The sequence below is a fragment of the Oncorhynchus gorbuscha genome, linkage group LG15, assembly GCF_021184085.1.
Source record: "Oncorhynchus gorbuscha isolate QuinsamMale2020 ecotype Even-year linkage group LG15, OgorEven_v1.0, whole genome shotgun sequence".
Classification (NCBI taxonomy): domain Eukaryota; kingdom Metazoa; phylum Chordata; class Actinopteri; order Salmoniformes; family Salmonidae; genus Oncorhynchus; species Oncorhynchus gorbuscha.
In genome coordinates, this window is record NC_060187.1 from 19,388,902 (window position 1) to 19,408,168 (window position 19,267).

Below are 19,267 nucleotides of genomic sequence, written 5' to 3' on the forward strand. Positions count from 1 at the left end.
CAGAACAGAACAGAGCAGAACAGAGCGGAACAGAGCAGAGCGGAACAGAGCAGAACGGAACAGAGCAGAACGGAACGGAGAAGAACAGAACAGAGCAGAGCGGAACAGAGAAGAACAGAACAGAGCGGAACAGAGCAGAGCAGAACAGAGCAGAACGGAGCAGAACGGAACAGAGCAGAACGGAACGGAGCAGAACGGAACGGAGCAGAACAGAACGGAGCAGAACAGAACGGAGCAGAACAGAAGGGAGCAGAACAGAACAGAGCAGAACGGAACGGAGCAGAACGGAACGGAGCAGAACAGAACGGAGCAGAACAGAACGGAGCAGAACAGAACGGAGCAGAACAGAGCAGAGCAGAACGGAACAGAGCAGAACAGAGCGGAACAGAGCAGAGCGGAACAGAGCAGAACGGAACGGAGAAGAACAGAACAGAGCAGAACGGAGCAGAACGGAACAGAGCAGAGCAGAACGGAACAGAGCAGAACGGAGCAGAACGGAACAGAGCAGAACGGAACGGAGCAGAACAGAACGGAGCAGAACAGAACGGAGCAGAACAGAGCGGAACAGAGCAGAGCGGAACAGAGCAGAACCGAACGGAGAAGAACAGAACAGAGCAGAACGGAACAGAGCAGAGCAGAACGGAACAGAGCAGAACGGAGCAGAACGGAACAGAGCAGAACGGAACAGAGCAGAACAGAGCAGAGCAGAACGGAACAGAGCAGAACGGAACAGAGCAGAACAGAGCAGAACGGAGCAGAACGGAACAGAGCAGAACGGAACAGAGCAGAACAGAGCAGAACGGAACAGAGCAGAACGGAGCAGAACGGAACAGAGCAGAGCAGAACGGAACAGAGCAGAATGGAGCAGAACGGAACAGAGCAGAACGGAACAGAGCAGAACAGAGCAGAGCAGAACGGAACAGAGCAGAACGGAACAGAGCAGAGCAGAGCAGAACAGAACGGAGCAGAACAGAACAGAGCAGAACAGAGCGGAACAGAGCAGAGCGGAACAGAGCAGAACGGAACAGAGCAGAACGGAACGGAGAAGAACAGAACAGAGCAGAGCGGAACAGAGAAGAACAGAACAGAGCGGAACAGAGCAGAGCAGAACAGAGCAGAACGGAGCAGAACGGAACAGAGCAGAACGGAACGGAGCAGAACGGAACGGAGCAGAACAGAACGGAGCAGAACAGAACAGAGCAGAACAGAAGGAGCAGAACAGAACAGAGCAGAACGGAACGGAGCAGAACGGAACGGAGCAGAACAGAACGGAGCAGAACAGAACGGAGCAGAACAGAACGGAGCAGAACAGAGCAGAGCAGAACGGAACAGAGCAGAACAGAGCGGAACAGAGCAGAGCGGAACAGAGCAGAACGGAACGGAGAAGAACAGAACAGAGCAGAACGGAGCAGAACGGAACAGAGCAGAGCAGAACGGAACAGAGCAGAACGGAGCAGAACGGAACAGAGCAGAACGGAACGGAGCAGAACAGAACGGAGCAGAACAGAACGGAGCAGAACAGAGCGGAACAGAGCAGAGCGGAACAGAGCAGAACGGAACGGAGAAGAACAGAACAGAGCAGAACGGAACAGAGCAGAGCAGAACGGAACAGAGCAGAACGGAGCAGAACGGAACAGAGCAGAACGGAACAGAGCAGAACAGAGCAGAGCAGAACGGAACAGAGCAGAACGGAACAGAGCAGAACGGAACAGAGCAGAACAGAGCAGAACGGAGCAGAACGGAACAGAGCAGAACGGAACAGAGCAGAACAGAGCAGAACGGAACAGAGCAGAACGGAGCAGAACGGAACAGAGCAGAGCAGAACGGAACAGAGCAGAATGGAGCAGAACGGAACAGAGCAGAACGGAACAGAGCAGAACAGAGCAGAGCAGAACGGAACAGAGCAGAACGGAACAGAGCAGAGCAGAGCAGAACGGAACAGAGCAGAACAGAACAGAGTAGACCAGACAAATATAATGACTCACTATCAAATCAAAACCAATCCTTCTGAGACCACCACATCTGAATTGTTCACCCGTTTAGTTAGTCTGAGCAGACACAGACATGTCTGTTTCATAATATGCGTGTGTGAGCAGAAATTGTCCCGAAAGATTTGACCAAAGCAACCTGTGCCTTCTTGCTCTTTCCAGAAAGGGGCAGTATTCAGCACACTGCAGAGACTGGTAACTGTAACACACACTGCTCTGTAACACACACTCCTCTGTAACACACACTGCTCTGTAACACACACTCCTCTGTAACACACACTCCTCTGTAACACACACACACTCCTCTGTAACACACACTGCTCTGTAACCCACACTCCTCTGTAACACACACTGCTCTGTAACACACATTCCTCTGTAACACACACTCCTCTGTAACCCACACTGCTCTGTAACACACACACACACTCCTCTGTAACACACACTGCTCTGTAACCCACACTCCTCTGTAACACACACACACACTCCTCTGTAACACACACTCCTCTGTAACACACACTGCTCTGTAACACACACTCCTCTGTAACACACACTCCTCTGTAACACACACTCCTCTGTAACACACACTGCTCTGTAACACACACACACTCCGCTGTAACACACACTGCTCTGTAACACACACACACTCCTCTGTAACACACACTGCTCTGTAACACACACACACTCCTCTGTAACACACACTACTCTGTAACACACACTTTTCTGTAACACACACACACTCCTCTGTAACACACACAGCTCTGTAACACACACACACTCCTCTGTAACACACACTCCTCTGTAACACACACTCCTCTGTAACACACACTGCTCTGTAACACACACACACTGCTCTGTAACACACACACACTCCTCTGTAACACACACTCCTCTGTAACACACACTGCTCTGTAACACACACTGCTCTGTAACACACACACACTCCTCTGTAACACACACTCCTCTGTAACACACACTGCTCTGTAACACACACACACACTGCTCTGTAACACACACACACTGCTCTGTAACACACACACACTCCTCTGTAACACACACTGCTCTGTAATACACACTCCTCTGTAACACACACTCCTCTGTAACACACACTGCTCTGTAACACACACACACTGCTCTGTAACACACACACACTCCTCTGTAACACACACTGCTCTGTAACACACACTCCTCTGTAACACACACTGCTCTGTAACACACACACACTGCTCTGTAACACACACACACTCCTGTGTAACACACACTCCTCTGTAACACACACTGCTCTGTAACACACACTCCTCTGTAACACACACTCCTCTGTAACACACACTGCTATGTAACCCACACTCCTCTGTAACACACAATCCTCTGTAACACACACTGCTCTGTAACACACACACACTGCTCTGTAACACACACACACTCCTCTGTAACACACACTGCTCTGTAACACACACTCCTCTGTAACACACACTCCTCTGTAACACACACTGCTATGTAACACACACACACTGCTCTGTAACCCACACTCCTCTGTAACACACACTCCTCTGTAACACACACTGCTCTGTAACACACACTGCTCTGTAACACACACTCCTCTGTAACATAACACACACTCCTCTGTAACACACACTCCTCTGTAACACACACTGCTCTGTAACACACACTGCTCTGTAACACACACTCCTCTGTAACACACACACACTCCTCTGTAACACACACTGCTCTGTAACCCACACTCCTCTGTAACACACACTGCTCTGTAACACACACTGCTCTGTAACCCACACTCCTCTGTAACACACACTGCTCTGTAACACACACTCCTCTGTAACACACACTCCTCTGTAACACACACTGCTCTGTAACACACACTGCTCTGTAACACACACTCCTCTGTAACACACACTGCTCTGTAACACACATTCCTCTGTAACACACACTGCTCTGTAACCCACACTCCTCTGTAACACACACTCCTCTGTAACACACACTCCTCTGTAACACACACTCCTCTGTAACCCACACTCCTCTGTAACACACACTCCTCTGTAACACACACTGCTCTGTAACACACACTCCTCTGTAACACACACTGCTCTGTAACACACACTCCTCTGTAACACACACTCCTCTGTAACACACACACACTCCTCTGTAACACACACTGCTCTGTAACCCACACTCCTCTGTAACACACACTGCTCTGTAACACACATTCCTCTGTAACACACACTCCTCTGTAACCCACACTGCTCTGTAACACACACACACACTCCTCTGTAACACACACTGCTCTGTAACCCACACTCCTCTGTAACACACACACACACTCCTCTGTAACACACACTCCTCTGTAACACACACTGCTCTGTAACACACACTCCTCTGTAACACACACTCCTCTGTAACACACACTCCTCTGTAACACACACTGCTCTGTAACACACACACACTCCGCTGTAACACACACTGCTCTGTAACACACACACACTCCTCTGTAACACACACTGCTCTGTAACACACACTCCTCTGTAACACACACTACTCTGTAACACACACTTTTCTGTAACACACACACACTCCTCTGTAACACACACAGCTCTGTAACACACACACACTCCTCTGTAACACACACTCCTCTGTAACACACACTCCTCTGTAACACACACTGCTCTGTAACACACACACACTGCTCTGTAACACACACACACTCCTCTGTAACACCACACTCCTCTGTAACACACACTGCTCTGTAACACACACTGCTCTGTAACACACACACACTCCTCTGTAACACACACTCCTCTGTAACACACACTGCTCTGTAACACACACACACACTGCTCTGTAACACACACACACTGCTCTGTAACACACACACACTCCTCTGTAACACACACTGCTCTGTAATACACACTCCTCTGTAACACACACTCCTCTGTAACACACACTGCTCTGTAACACACACACACTGCTCTGTAACACACACACACTCCTCTGTAACACACACTGCTCTGTAACACACACTCCTCTGTAACACACACTGCTCTGTAACACACACACACTGCTCTGTAACACACACACACTCCTGTGTAACACACACTCCTCTGTAACACACACTGCTCTGTAACACACACTCCTCTGTAACACACACTCCTCTGTAACACACACTGCTATGTAACCCACACTCCTCTGTAACACACAATCCTCTGTAACACACACTGCTCTGTAACACACACACACTGCTCTGTAACACACACACACTCCTCTGTAACACACACTGCTCTGTAACACACACTCCTCTATAACACACACTCCTCTGTAACACACACTGCTGTGTAACACACACACACTGCTCTGTAACCCACACTCCTCTGTAACACACACTCCTCTGTAACACACACTGCTCTGTAACACACACTGCTCTGTAACACACACTCCTCTGTAACATACACTCCTCTGTAACACACACTCCTCTGTAACACACACTGCTCTGTAACACACACTGCTCTGTAACACACACTCCTCTGTAACACACACACACTCCTCTGTAACACACACTGCTCTGTAACCCACACTCCTCTGTAACACACACTGCTCTGTAACACACACTGCTCTGTAACCCACACTCCTCTGTAACACACACTGCTCTGTAACACACACTCCTCTGTAACACACACTCCTCTGTAACACACACTGCTCTGTAACACACACTGCTCTGTAACACACACTCCTCTGTAACACACACTGCTCTGTAACACACATTCCTCTGTAACACACACTGCTCTGTAACCCACACTCCTCTGTAACACACACTCCTCTGTAACACACACTCCTCTGTAACACACACTCCTCTGTAACCCACACTCCTCTGTAACACACACTCCTCTGTAACACACACTCCTCTGTAACACACACTCCTCTGTAACACACACTGCTCTGTAACACACACTCCTCTGTAACACACACTCCTCTGTAACACACACACACTCCTCTGTAACACACACTGCTCTGTAACCCACACTCCTCTGTAACACACACTGCTCTGTAACACACATTCCTCTGTAACACACACTCCTCTGTAACCCACACTGCTCTGTAACACACACACACACTCCTCTGTAACACACACTGCTCTGTAACCCACACTCCTCTGTAACACACACACACTCCTCTGTAACACACACTCTCTGTAACACACACTGCTCTGTAACACACACTCCTCTGTAACACACACTCCTCTGTAACACACACTCCTCTGTAACACACACTGCTCTGTAACACACACACACACTCCGCTGTAACACACACTGCTCTGTAACACACACACACTCCTCTGTAACACACACTGCTCTGTAACACACACACACTCCTCTGTAACACACACTACTCTGTAACACACACTTTTCTGTAACACACACACACTCCTCTGTAACACACACAGCTCTGTAACACACACACACTCCTCTGTAACACACACTCCTCTGTAACACACACTGCTCTGTAACACACACTGCTCTGTAACACACACACACTGCTCTGTAACACACACACACTCCTCTGTAACACACACTCCTCTGTAACACACACTGCTCTGTAACACACACTGCTCTGTAACACACACACACTCCTCTGTAACACACACTCCTCTGTAACACACACTGCTCTGTAACACACACACACACTGCTCTGTAACACACACACACACTGCTCTGTAACACACACACACTCCTCTGTAACACACACTGCTCTGTAATACACACTCCTCTGTAACACACACTCCTCTGTAACACACACTGCTCTGTAACACACACACACTGCTCTGTAACACACACACACTCTCTGTAACACACACTGCTCTGTAACACACACTCCTCTGTAACACACACTGCTCTGTAACACACACACACTGCTCTGTAACACACACACACTCCTGTGTAACACACACTCCTCTGTAACACACACTGCTCTGTAACACACACTCCTCTGTAACACACACTCCTCTGTAACACACACTGCTATGTAACCCACACTCCTCTGTAACACACAATCCTCTGTAACACACACTGCTCTGTAACACACACACACTGCTCTGTAACACACACACACTCCTCTGTAACACACACTGCTCTGTAACACACACTCCTCTATAACACACACTCCTCTGTAACACACACTGCTGTGTAACACACACACACTGCTCTGTAACCCACACTCCTCTGTAACACACACACTCTGTAACACACACTGCTCTGTAACACACACTGCTCTGTAACACACACTCCTCTGTAACATACACTCCTCTGTAACACACACTCCTCTGTAACACACACTGCTCTGTAACACACACTGCTCTGTAACACACACTCCTCTGTAACACACACACACTCCTCTGTAACACACACTGCTCTGTAACCCACACTCCTCTGTAACACACACTGCTCTGTAACACACACTGCTCTGTAACCCACACTCCTCTGTAACACACACTGCTCTGTAACACACACTCCTCTGTAACACACACTCCTCTGTAACACACACTGCTCTGTAACACACACTGCTCTGTAACACACACTCCTCTGTAACACACACTGCTCTGTAACACACATTCCTCTGTAACACACACTGCTCTGTAACCCACACTCCTCTGTAACACACACTCCTCTGTAACACACACTCCTCTGTAACACACACTCCTCTGTAACCCACACTCCTCTGTAACACACACTCCTCTGTAACACACACTCCTCTGTAACACACACTCCTCTGTAACACACACTGCTCTGTAACACACACACACTGCTCTGTAACACACACACACTCCTCTGTAACACACACTGCTCTGTAACACACACTCCTCTATAACACACACTCCTCTGTAACACACACTGCTGTGTAACACACACACACTGCTCTGTAACCCACACTCCTCTGTAACACACACTCCTCTGTAACACACACTGCTCTGTAACACACACTGCTCTGTAACACACACTGCTCTGTAACACACACTGCTCTGTAACACACACTCCTCTGTAACACACACTGCTCTGTAACACACACTCCTCTGTAACACACACACACTCCTCTGTAACACACACTGCTCTGTAACCCACACTCCTCTGTAACACACACTGCTCTGTAACACACACTGCTCTGTAACCCACACTCCTCTGTAACACACACTGCTCTGTAACACACACTCCTCTGTAACCCACACTCCTCTGTAACACACACTCCTCTGTAACACACACTCCTCTGTAACATACACTCCTCTGTAACACACACTCCTCTGTAACACACACTCCTCTGTAACACACACTCCTCTGTAACACACACTGCTCTGTAACACACACTGCTCTGTAACACACACTCCTCTGTAACACACACTGCTCTGTAACACACATTCCTCTGTAACACACACTGCTCTGTAACCCACACTCCTCTGTAACACACACTCCTCTGTAACACACACTCCTCTGTAACACACACTGCTCTGTAACACACACACACACTCCTCTGTAACACACACTGCTCTGTAACCCACACTCCTCTGTAACACACACACACACTCCTCTGTAACACACACTCCTCTGTAACACACACTCCTCTGTAACACACACTCCTCTGTAACACACACTCCTCTGTAACACACACTGCTCTGTAACACACACACACACTCCGCTGTAACACGCACTGCTCTGTAACACACACACACTCCTCTGTAACACACACTGCTCTGTAACACACACACACTCCTCTGTAACACACACACACTCCTCTGTAACACACACAGCTCTGTAACACACACACACTCCTCTGTAACACACACTCCTCTGTAACACACACTGCTCTGTAACACACACACACTGCTCTGTAACACACACACACTCCTCTGTAACACACACTGCTCTGTAACACACACTCCTCTGTAACATACACTCCTCTGTAACACACACTGCTATGTAACCCACACTCCTCTGTAACACACACTCCTCTGTAACATACACTCCTCTGTAACACACACTCCTCTGTAACACACACTGCTCTGTAACACACACACACTCCTCTGTAACACACACTGCTCTGTAACACACACACACTCCTCTGTAACACACACACACTCCTCTGTAACACACACAGCTCTGTAACACACACACACTCCTCTGTAACACACACTCCTCTGTAACACACACTGCTCTGTAACACACACACACTGCTCTGTAACACACACACACTCCTCTGTAACCCACACTCCTCTGTAACACACACTGCTCTGTAACACACACTGCTCTGTAACCCACACTCCTCTGTAACACACACTGCTCTGTAACACACACTCCTCTGTAACCCACACTCCTCTGTAACACACACTCCTCTGTAACACACACTCCTCTGTAACATACACTCCTCTGTAACACACACTCCTCTGTAACACACACACACACTGCTCTGTAACACACACTGCTCTGTAACACACACTCCTCTGTAACACACACTGCTCTGTAACACACATTCCTCTGTAACACACACTGCTCTGTAACCCACACTCCTCTGTAACACACACTCCTCTGTAACACACACTCCTCTGTAACACACACTGCTCTGTAACACACACACACACTCCTCTGTAACACACACTGCTCTGTAACCCACACTCCTCTGTAACACACACACACACTCCTCTGTAACACACACTCCTCTGTAACACACACTGCTCTGTAACACACACTCCTCTGTAACACACACTCCTCTGTAACACACACTCCTCTGTAACACACACTGCTCTGTAACACACACACACACTCTGCTGTAACACACACTGCTCTGTAACACACACACACTCCTCTGTAACACACACTGCTCTGTAACACACACACACTCCTCTGTAACACACACTTCTCTGTAACACACACACACTCCTCTGTAACACACACAGCTCTGTAACACACACACACTCCTCTGTAACACACACAGCTCTGTAACACACACACACTCCTCTGTAACACACACTCCTCTGTAACACACACTCCTCTGTAACACACACTGCTCTGTAACACACACACACTGCTCTGTAACACACACACACTCCTCTGTAACACACACTCCTCTGTAACACACACTGCTCTGTAACACACACTGCTCTGTAACACACACACACACTGCTCTGTAACACACACACACTCCTCTGTAACACACACTCCTCTGTAACACACACTGCTCTGTAACACACACTCCTCTGTAACACACACTCCTCTGTAACACACTCCTCTGTAACACACACTGCCCTGTAACACACACACTGCTCTGTAACACACACACACTCCTCTGTAACACACACTCCTCTGTAACACACACTGCTCTGTAACACACACACACTGCTCTGTAACACACACACACTCCTCTGTAACACACACTCCTCTGTAACACACACTCCTCTGTAACACACACTGCTATGTAACCCACACTCCTCTGTAACACACACTCCTCTGTAACACACACTGCTCTGTAACACACACACACTGCTCTGTAACACACACACACTCCTCTGTAACACACACTGCTCTGTAACACACACACACTGCTCTGTAACCCACACTCCTCTGTAATACACACTCCTCTGTAACCCACACTCCTCTGTAACACACATACACAGTCCTCTGTAACACACACTTCTCTGTAACACACACTGCTCTGTAACACACACACAGTCCTCTGTAACACACACTCCTCTGTAACACACACACAGTCCTCTGTAACACACACACAGTCCTCTTGTAACCCACACTCCTCTGTAACACACACTGCTCTGTAACACACACTCCTCTGTAGCACACACACACACACACACGCACGCACGCACGCACGCACGCACGCACGCACGCACGCACGCACACACACACACACACACACACACACACACTCCTCTGTAACACACACTCCTCTGTAACACACACACAGTCCTCTGTAACACACACACAGTCCTCTTGTAACCCACACTCCTCTGTAACACACACTGCTCTGTAACACACACTCCTCTGTAGCACACACACACACACACACACACACACACACACACACACACACACACACACACACACACACACACACACACACACACACACACACACACACACACACACACACACACACACACACACACACACACACACACACACACACACACACTCCTCTGTAACACACACTGCTCTGTAACACACACACACTGCTCTGTAACACACACACAGTCCTCTGTAACACACACTCCTCTGTAACACACACACACACACACTCCTCTGTAACACACACACAGTCCTCTGTAACACACACTCCTCTGTAGCACACACACACACACACACACACACACACACACACACACACACACACACACACACACACACACACACACACACACACACACACACACACACACACACACACACACACACACACACACACACACACACACACACACACACACTCCTCTGTAACACACACACAGTCCTCTGTAACACACACTCCTCTGTAACACACACTCCTCTGTAACACACACACACACTCCTCTGTAACACACACACAGTCCTCTGTAACACACACTCCTCTGTAACACACACTCCTCTGTAACACACACTCCTCTGTAACACACACTCCTCTGTAACACACACTCCTCTGTAACACACACTCCACTGTAACCCACACTCCTCTGTAACACACACACACACACACACACACTCCTCTGTAACCCACACTCCTCTGTAACACACACTGGTCTGTAACACACACACACACTCCCCTGTAACACACACTGCTCTGTAACACACACACACACTCCTCTGTAACACACACTGCTCTGTAACACACACACACTCCTCTGTAACACACACTGCTCTGTAACACACACTGCTCTGTAACACACACTGCTCTGTAACACACACTGCTCTGTAACACACACTGCTCTGTAACACACACTGCTCTGTAACACACAATCCTCTGTAACACACACTGCTCTGTAACACACACACACTCCTCTGTAACACACACTGCTCTGTAACACACACTGCTCTGTAACACACACTGCTCTGTAACACACACTCCTCTGTAACACACACTGCTCTGTAACACACACACACTCCTCTGTAACACACACTGCTCTGTAACACACACTGCTCTGTAACACACACTGCTCTGTAACACACACTCCTCTGTAACACACACTCCTCTGTAACACACACTGCTCTGTAACACACACACACACACACACACACACACACACACACACACACACACACACACACACACACACACACACACACACACACACACACACACACACACACACACACACACACACACACACACACACACTCCTCTGTAACACACACAGACTCCTCTGTAACATACACACAGTCCTCTGTAACACACACTCCTCTGTAACACACACACAGTCCTCTGTAACACACATACACAGTCCTCTGTAACACATACTTCTCTGTAACACACACTGCTCTGTAACACACACTGCTCTGTAACACACACACAGTCCTCTGTAACACACACACAGTCCTCTGTAACACACACACAGTCCTCTGTAACACACACACAGTCCTCTGTAACACACACTGCTCTGTAACACACACTCCTCTGTAACACACACTGCTCTGTAACACACACTGCTCTGTAACACACACTGCTCTGTAACACACACTCCTCTGTAACACACACTCCTCTGTAACACACACTGCTCTGTAACACACACTCCTCTGTAACACACACACACACACACACACACACACACACACACACACACACACACACACACACACACACACACACACACACACACACACACACACACACACACACACACACACACACACACACTCCTCTGTAACACACACAGACTCCTCTGTAACATACACACAGTCCTCTGTAACACACACTCCTCTGTAACACACACACAGTCCTCTGTAACACACATACACAGTCCTCTGTAACACACACTTCTCTGTAACACACACTGCTCTGTAACACACACTGCTCTGTAACACACACACAGTCCTCTGTAACACACACACAGTCCTCTGTAACACACACACAGTCCTCTGTAACACACACACAGTCCTCTGTAACACACACTGCTCTGTAACACACACTCCTCTGTAACACACACATACACACACTCCTCTGTAACACACACACAGTCCTCTGTAACACACACACAGTCCTCTGTAACACACACTCCTCTGTAACACACACTCCTCTGTAACACACACTCCTATGTAACACACACTCCTCTGTAACACACAGTCCTCTGTAACACACACACACTCCTCTGTAACACACATACAGTCCTCTGTAACACACACTCCTCTGTAACACACACTGCTCCACTCAACAGGAAACAATAAAGGTTCTTATCACACACACATCACCCAGGAATGCAGTTCCCAGATACAGGCAAAGAAACAGACAGAGCAGAACTGCAAAGAGCTCAGGATTCAACCATCCATACACATAAACACACCTCCACTTTGCTCACTCACATACTCAATCACGCACACAAACTCACACAAAAAAATGGAAAGAATTCATATTTTCTACAATATTTTAAAAAGTAAATAAACAAAAATGGTCCTCTCCAGGGATCAGCTGATGTTGTTACAGAATATATGAGTGTTCCTTGGCAATGCTGGGCTGTTGTGCAACAAACCCATGACGGAGATTCTCTGTCTTCCTCAGTCTCTCTCTCTTGCTCTCTGTTTATTTCTCTTTATGTGGTTTTATCATCTGAAGGCAGTGGTCACTGGCAAAACGGACCCTCTGTCATCGTGGACTACGATTCCTGGGACCCCCTGGTTCGACGGGACTCCTATGAGTACATCTCTCCAGAAGGACTAGGTATTGTAACATCTCTCCTGAAGGACTAGGTATTGTAACATCTCTCCAGAAGGACTAGGTATTGTAACATCTCTCCAGAAGGACTAGGTATTGTAACATCTCTCCTGAAGGACTAGGTATTGTAACATCTCTCCTGAAGGAAGGACTAGGTATTGTAACATCTCTCCTGAAGGACCTCTCCAGAAGGACTAGGTATTGTAACATCTCTCCAGAAGGACTTATTGTAACATCTCTCCTGAAGGACTAGGTGAAGAAGACTAGGTATTGTAACATCTCTCCAGAAGGACTAGGTATTGTAACATCTCTCCTGAAGGACTAGGTATTGTAACATCTCTCCAGAAGGACTAGGTATTGTAACATCTCTCCTGAAGGACTAGGTATTGTAACATCTCTCCTGAAGGACTAGGTATTGTAACATCTCTCCAGAAGGACTAGGTATTGTAACATCTCTCCAGAAGGACTAGGTATTGTAACATCTCTCCAAGAAGGACTAGGTATTGTAACATCTCTCCTCTCCAGAAGGACTAGGTATTGTAACATCTCTCCAGAAGGACTAGGTATTGTAACATCTCTCCTGAAGGACTAGGTATTGTAACATCTCTCCAGAAGGACTAGGTATTGTTTTCCAGAAGGACTAACATCTCTCCTGAAGGACTAGGTATTGTAACATCTCTCCAGAAGGACTATGTTTTGTAACATCTCTCCAGAAGGACTATCATCTCTCCTGAAGGACTAGGTATTGTAACATCTCTCCTGAAGAACTAGGTATTGTAACATCTCTCCTGAAGGACTAGGTATTGTAACATCTCTCCAGAAGGACTAGGTATTGTAACATCTCTCCAGAAGGACTAGGTATTGTAACATCTCTCCAGAAGGACTAGGTATTGTAACATCTCTCCTGAAGGACTAGGTATTGTAACATCTCTCCTGAGGGACTAGGTATTGTAACATCTCTCCTGAAGGACTAGGTATTGTAACATCTCTCCTGAAGGCAAAATCATTCGCGTACCTTCTCGCCAGTCATATTAAGGACATTGCATTATTTTTAGGTAATTGCTCCCTCTCTCCTTGTCTCCTCTTGCATAGCACTTCATTATTAGACAGGATGTCACAGGTAAGCGTTGTGTTTAGTGGAGACCCTGGTCATTCTCCGGATCTAACCCTAAACCTTGACCCTTTTAGAACCACTTTATTGCCACTCTATGTGAAATTCCGATTCAAGTCCAATGTGATGATACTGTGATGTGGATGAGGAATGGCAGGTGTCCTGTTGTTATGCGATAATGCGAGCCACTTCAGTGTTTCCAGGGAATGGAGGGGTGTTGTAGAAGGTTCTCAGAACACTGGACAGCAGACTTACCACAGCTAGGTATTTAAAGAGGTTTGTCACTTAGAATTGATGAAAACACACACACACACACACACACACACACACACACACACACACACACACACACACACACACACACACACACACACACACACACACACACACACACACACACACACACACACACACACACACACACACACACACACACACACACACACACACACACACACACACACACACACACACACACTACCCTGGACCAGACGACTGTAACAATCACTACAGCCGGTGGTTGAGGTTTGAGTCCCAGCTGTTTTAAACCAGGTCTATATCGGCAGCCATGTCATTTAGACAGACAGCGCATTGGGAAAGCAATGTGGCAAGGCACCATGCAAACAGTTATGCAAACATATGCACACACACACACTCGCAAACACACACACACACGCGCACACACATGCACACACACACACAGACACGGTATATTAACAGGTAAACAGACAAACTCACACACAGACATAATGAGGGTGCCAGCTTGTGAAAAAGAAAAAACAGAAACTCAGAAGAATGTAGTTTTCAGCCACAGATGGTTCAGTTTGAACCCCCTTGTCTTTCTCTCTATGTTAAACTGTCTCTTTCTCTCCCCCCTCTCCTCCCCCCCTCTCTCCTTCTTTCTCTCCCCCTCTCTCTCTTTCCCTCTCTCTCTCCCCTCCCCTCCCTCTCTCTCTCTCTCTCTCTCTCTCTCTCTCTCTCTCTCTCTCTCTCTCTCTCTCTCTCTCTCTCTCCTCTCTCTCCCCCTCTCTCTCCCTCCCTCCTCCTCTCTCTCTCTCTCTCTCTCCTCTCTCTCCCCCTCTCTCCCCCTCTCTCTCCCTCTCTCTCTCTCTCTCCTTCTCTCTCTCCTTCTCCTCTCCTCTCCCCCCCTCTCTCACCCACTCTCTCTCTCCCTGTCTCTTTCCAGCTCTCTCCTTCTCTACCTTTCCCTTTTCCCTCTCCCTTCTCTCTCGCTACATATCACTCTCTACATATCACCTTGTACCTTTCTCTCCTATGTCTCTCTTCTCCCCATTTCTACTTTGTCAGGTTCAGGTTGCAGGTTTCCATACCGTCCCCCTGGAGGTACTGAGAGAGGAAGGGAAAGAGTGAGAGTGAGAGAGAGAGAGATACCCAGAGCAAAACAGAATCTTTTGGAGTGTAAGAGTAGGTGGTGAGTCGAGCGCTTAAAGAAGAGAGAGTGAGAGAGAGAGGGGAAGAGAGAGAGAGAAAGGGAGAAGGAGAGAGGGGAAAAGAGAAGGAGAGAGCGAGAGAGGGGAAGGGAGAAAGAGAGAGAGAGAAGGAGAGAGAGATGGGGAGAGAGAGAGAGGGGAAGGGAGAACGAGAGAGAGAGAAGGAGAGAGAGAGATGGGGAGAGAGAGAGAGCGCGTAGGGGGACCCAGGGGGGCAGTTAGCACCTTTAGAGAAAGAGAGAAAGAATGTTACTCTCTGCTAGTCTTCCTTTAGCTGCCTTAGAGAAAGAGGGACGACAGAAGAGGAGAGGAGCTCTACACAAAACCTGGTCTGAACGGTTACCACTCTCTTCTCTATCTTTATCCTCTCTTTGTCTTCTCTTCTTTCTCTGTCCTTTTCAATGATTTATTCCTTTCTCTTTCTTGTTCCCCTTCAACCATGTGTTTGTCATCTGGGTTCTCTCCGACTCTCCCTCACATTTTGAAGGGACGAGTGAGGCATTTCTTCCAGATTTAGTGACGATGTAAGTCGATGTGATGTTGTGTTACAGTTGGTATAGGGAGAACATTGTAGCTCTAAGTTGTTGTAGTACTTATTGTATTAGTGAATGTCTGTCCTGTGAGTGATGTTAGTGAGTTGTTTTGTTGTGACAGGATTTAGTGTCAGTTACAGGGTATAGTTGTGTCTGTGTTGCTGCTTGTTCAGTATGTCATACAGTGATGAGTGAGATGGGACGTGTGTGTGTCTGTGTGTGTGTCTGTTAGACCAGCTGTGTGGCATTACCATGCATGTCTGGTATTTGAGTATCAGAGTCTCGCTGGACTGAAGGACTTCACTATGTATTTGTGTGTGTGTGTGTGTGTGTGTGTGTGTGTGTGTGTGTGTGTGCGTGCGTGCGTGCGTGCGTGCGTGCGTGCGTGCGTGCGTGCGTGCGTGCGTGCGTGCGTGCGTGCGTGCGTGCGTGCGTGCGTGCGTGCGTGCGTGCGTGCGTGCGTGCGTGTAGCTTTGTTATGATATTCATCTGGACATAACTGGTTCAGAAGCACCCACACATGTTGCAGGTTAGCATGTTATAGAGGTAGCTATGCATTTATAATGTCTTTATTTTACTGCTCTTTAGATTCAACAATCTGGCTGCTAAGGCAGTTTTATGAATGAGACAAGAAGTTCATTCTAAATGGCACCCTATTCACTATATAGGGCGCCACTTTTGACCAGTGTTATATGGGCCCTGGTCAAATGCAATAGGGTTCTTCGGCAGTCCCCATAGTTCCATGTACAACCGTCGGTGAAAAGGGTTCTATGTGGAACCCAAAAAGGTTAGACCTGGAACCAACATAGGGTTCTCCTATGTGGACTGCCAAATAAACAAATACAGTTCTAGATAGTACATTTTATAGATAGTTCTAGATTGTACATTGTATAGTAACATACACTAGGAGTGTATGTAACTATACATGTGTTGTTACAGTAAGAGTATGTTATTGTTGCTCTTCAGGGTGGAAATGTCTCAACAGTTTCCCACAGATGGAGGAATGCTACTATGCATGTGTTGTGACAGGAAGTTTATGTTTTATTTTTTACAGTAACAGATTACCCCAGATCATCCTATACAATGCCTTGCAAAAGTATTCAGGCCCATTGGAATTATTCATAGTTTATTGTGTTACAAAGTGGGATTAAAATGGATTTAATTGTACTGTTTTACAACAATCTACACAAAATACCCTGTAATGTCAAAGTGGTTGAGACATTCCACTTTTAAATTCCACTTTTAAATGAAATAAAATACCTAAAATATAGTTGTTGCATAGGTGTCAGCTCCCTGAGTCAGTTCATGTTAGAAACACCTCTGGCATCGATTACAGCTGTGAGTCTTCTTGGGTAAGTCTTTAAAAGCTTTGCACACCTGCAACATTTGTCCATTATTTATTTCAAAATTCTTCAAGCTCTGTCAAAATGTTGGACAGCAATGTTCAAGTCTTGCCATAGATTTTCAAGCAGATTTCAAGCAGTCAAAATGGAGACTTGGCCAGTCAGGAACATTCACTTTCTTCTTGGTAAGCAACTCCAACTTTTGTTATGATACATTACAGAGTATTTTGTGTAGATTTTTGACAAAAATCTATTTTAATCCCACGTTCTAACACGATAAACCGGAAAGAAATCCAGGGGGTCTGAATACTTTTGCAAAGCACTGTATGTGAGGAAATTGTTCATGTTTAATTTTTTGTGGAGTTGTATAAAGCTGAGTAGAGACTCAGCAGTAGCCACTTGTCTTTCCTGGTTTACTCTGACGTTAGGGTTACACTTCAGAGGTCACGTGTGTGTGTGTGTGTGTGTGTGTGTGTGTGTGTGTGTGTGTGTGTGTGTGTGTGTGTGTGTGTGTGTGTGTGTGTGTGTGTGTGTGTGTGTGTGTGTGTGTGTGTGTGTGTGTGTGTGTGTGTGTGTGTGTGTGTGTGTGTGTGTGTGTGTTTGAGCTTGCCATCCGTGCCCTCTCACAGTAGCTCATTGATCACTTATTTTGTCTCTCCTTTCTGCTTTTCCAAAGTGTCTGTGTCCCATAGGCTTTTCCAAAGTGTCTCTGTCCCATAGGCTTTTCCAAAGTGTCTGTGTCCCATAGGCTTTTCCAAAGTGTCTCTGTTCCATAGGCTTTTCCAAAGTGTCTGTGTCCCATAGGCTTTTCCAAAGTGTCTCTGTCCCATAGGCTTTTCCAAAGTGTCTCTGTCCCATAGGCTTTTCCAAAGTGTCTGTGTCCCATAGGCTTTTCCAAAGTGTCTCTGTCCCATAGGCTTTTCCAAAGTGTCTGTGTCCCATAGGC

At 47.1% G+C, this 19,267-nt stretch overlaps 1 protein-coding gene across 3 annotated transcripts in view; it reads left to right on the forward strand.

Moving 5' to 3' along the window:
• Positions 1 to 19,267, forward strand: part of si:ch211-191a24.3 (tensin-3) — a 145,130-nt gene that overhangs the window by 38,042 nt on the left and 87,821 nt on the right. For 2 of the 3 annotated variants that reach the window (XM_046300322.1, XM_046300321.1), the window contains exons 12-13: positions 2,151 to 2,183; positions 13,785 to 13,889. In XM_046300322.1, coding sequence (XP_046156278.1) covers positions 2,151 to 2,183; positions 13,785 to 13,889 — 138 coding nt within the window. The remainder of the gene's footprint in view (positions 1 to 2,150; positions 2,184 to 13,784; positions 13,890 to 19,267) is intronic. The other variant, XM_046300323.1, reaches the window with a different exon arrangement.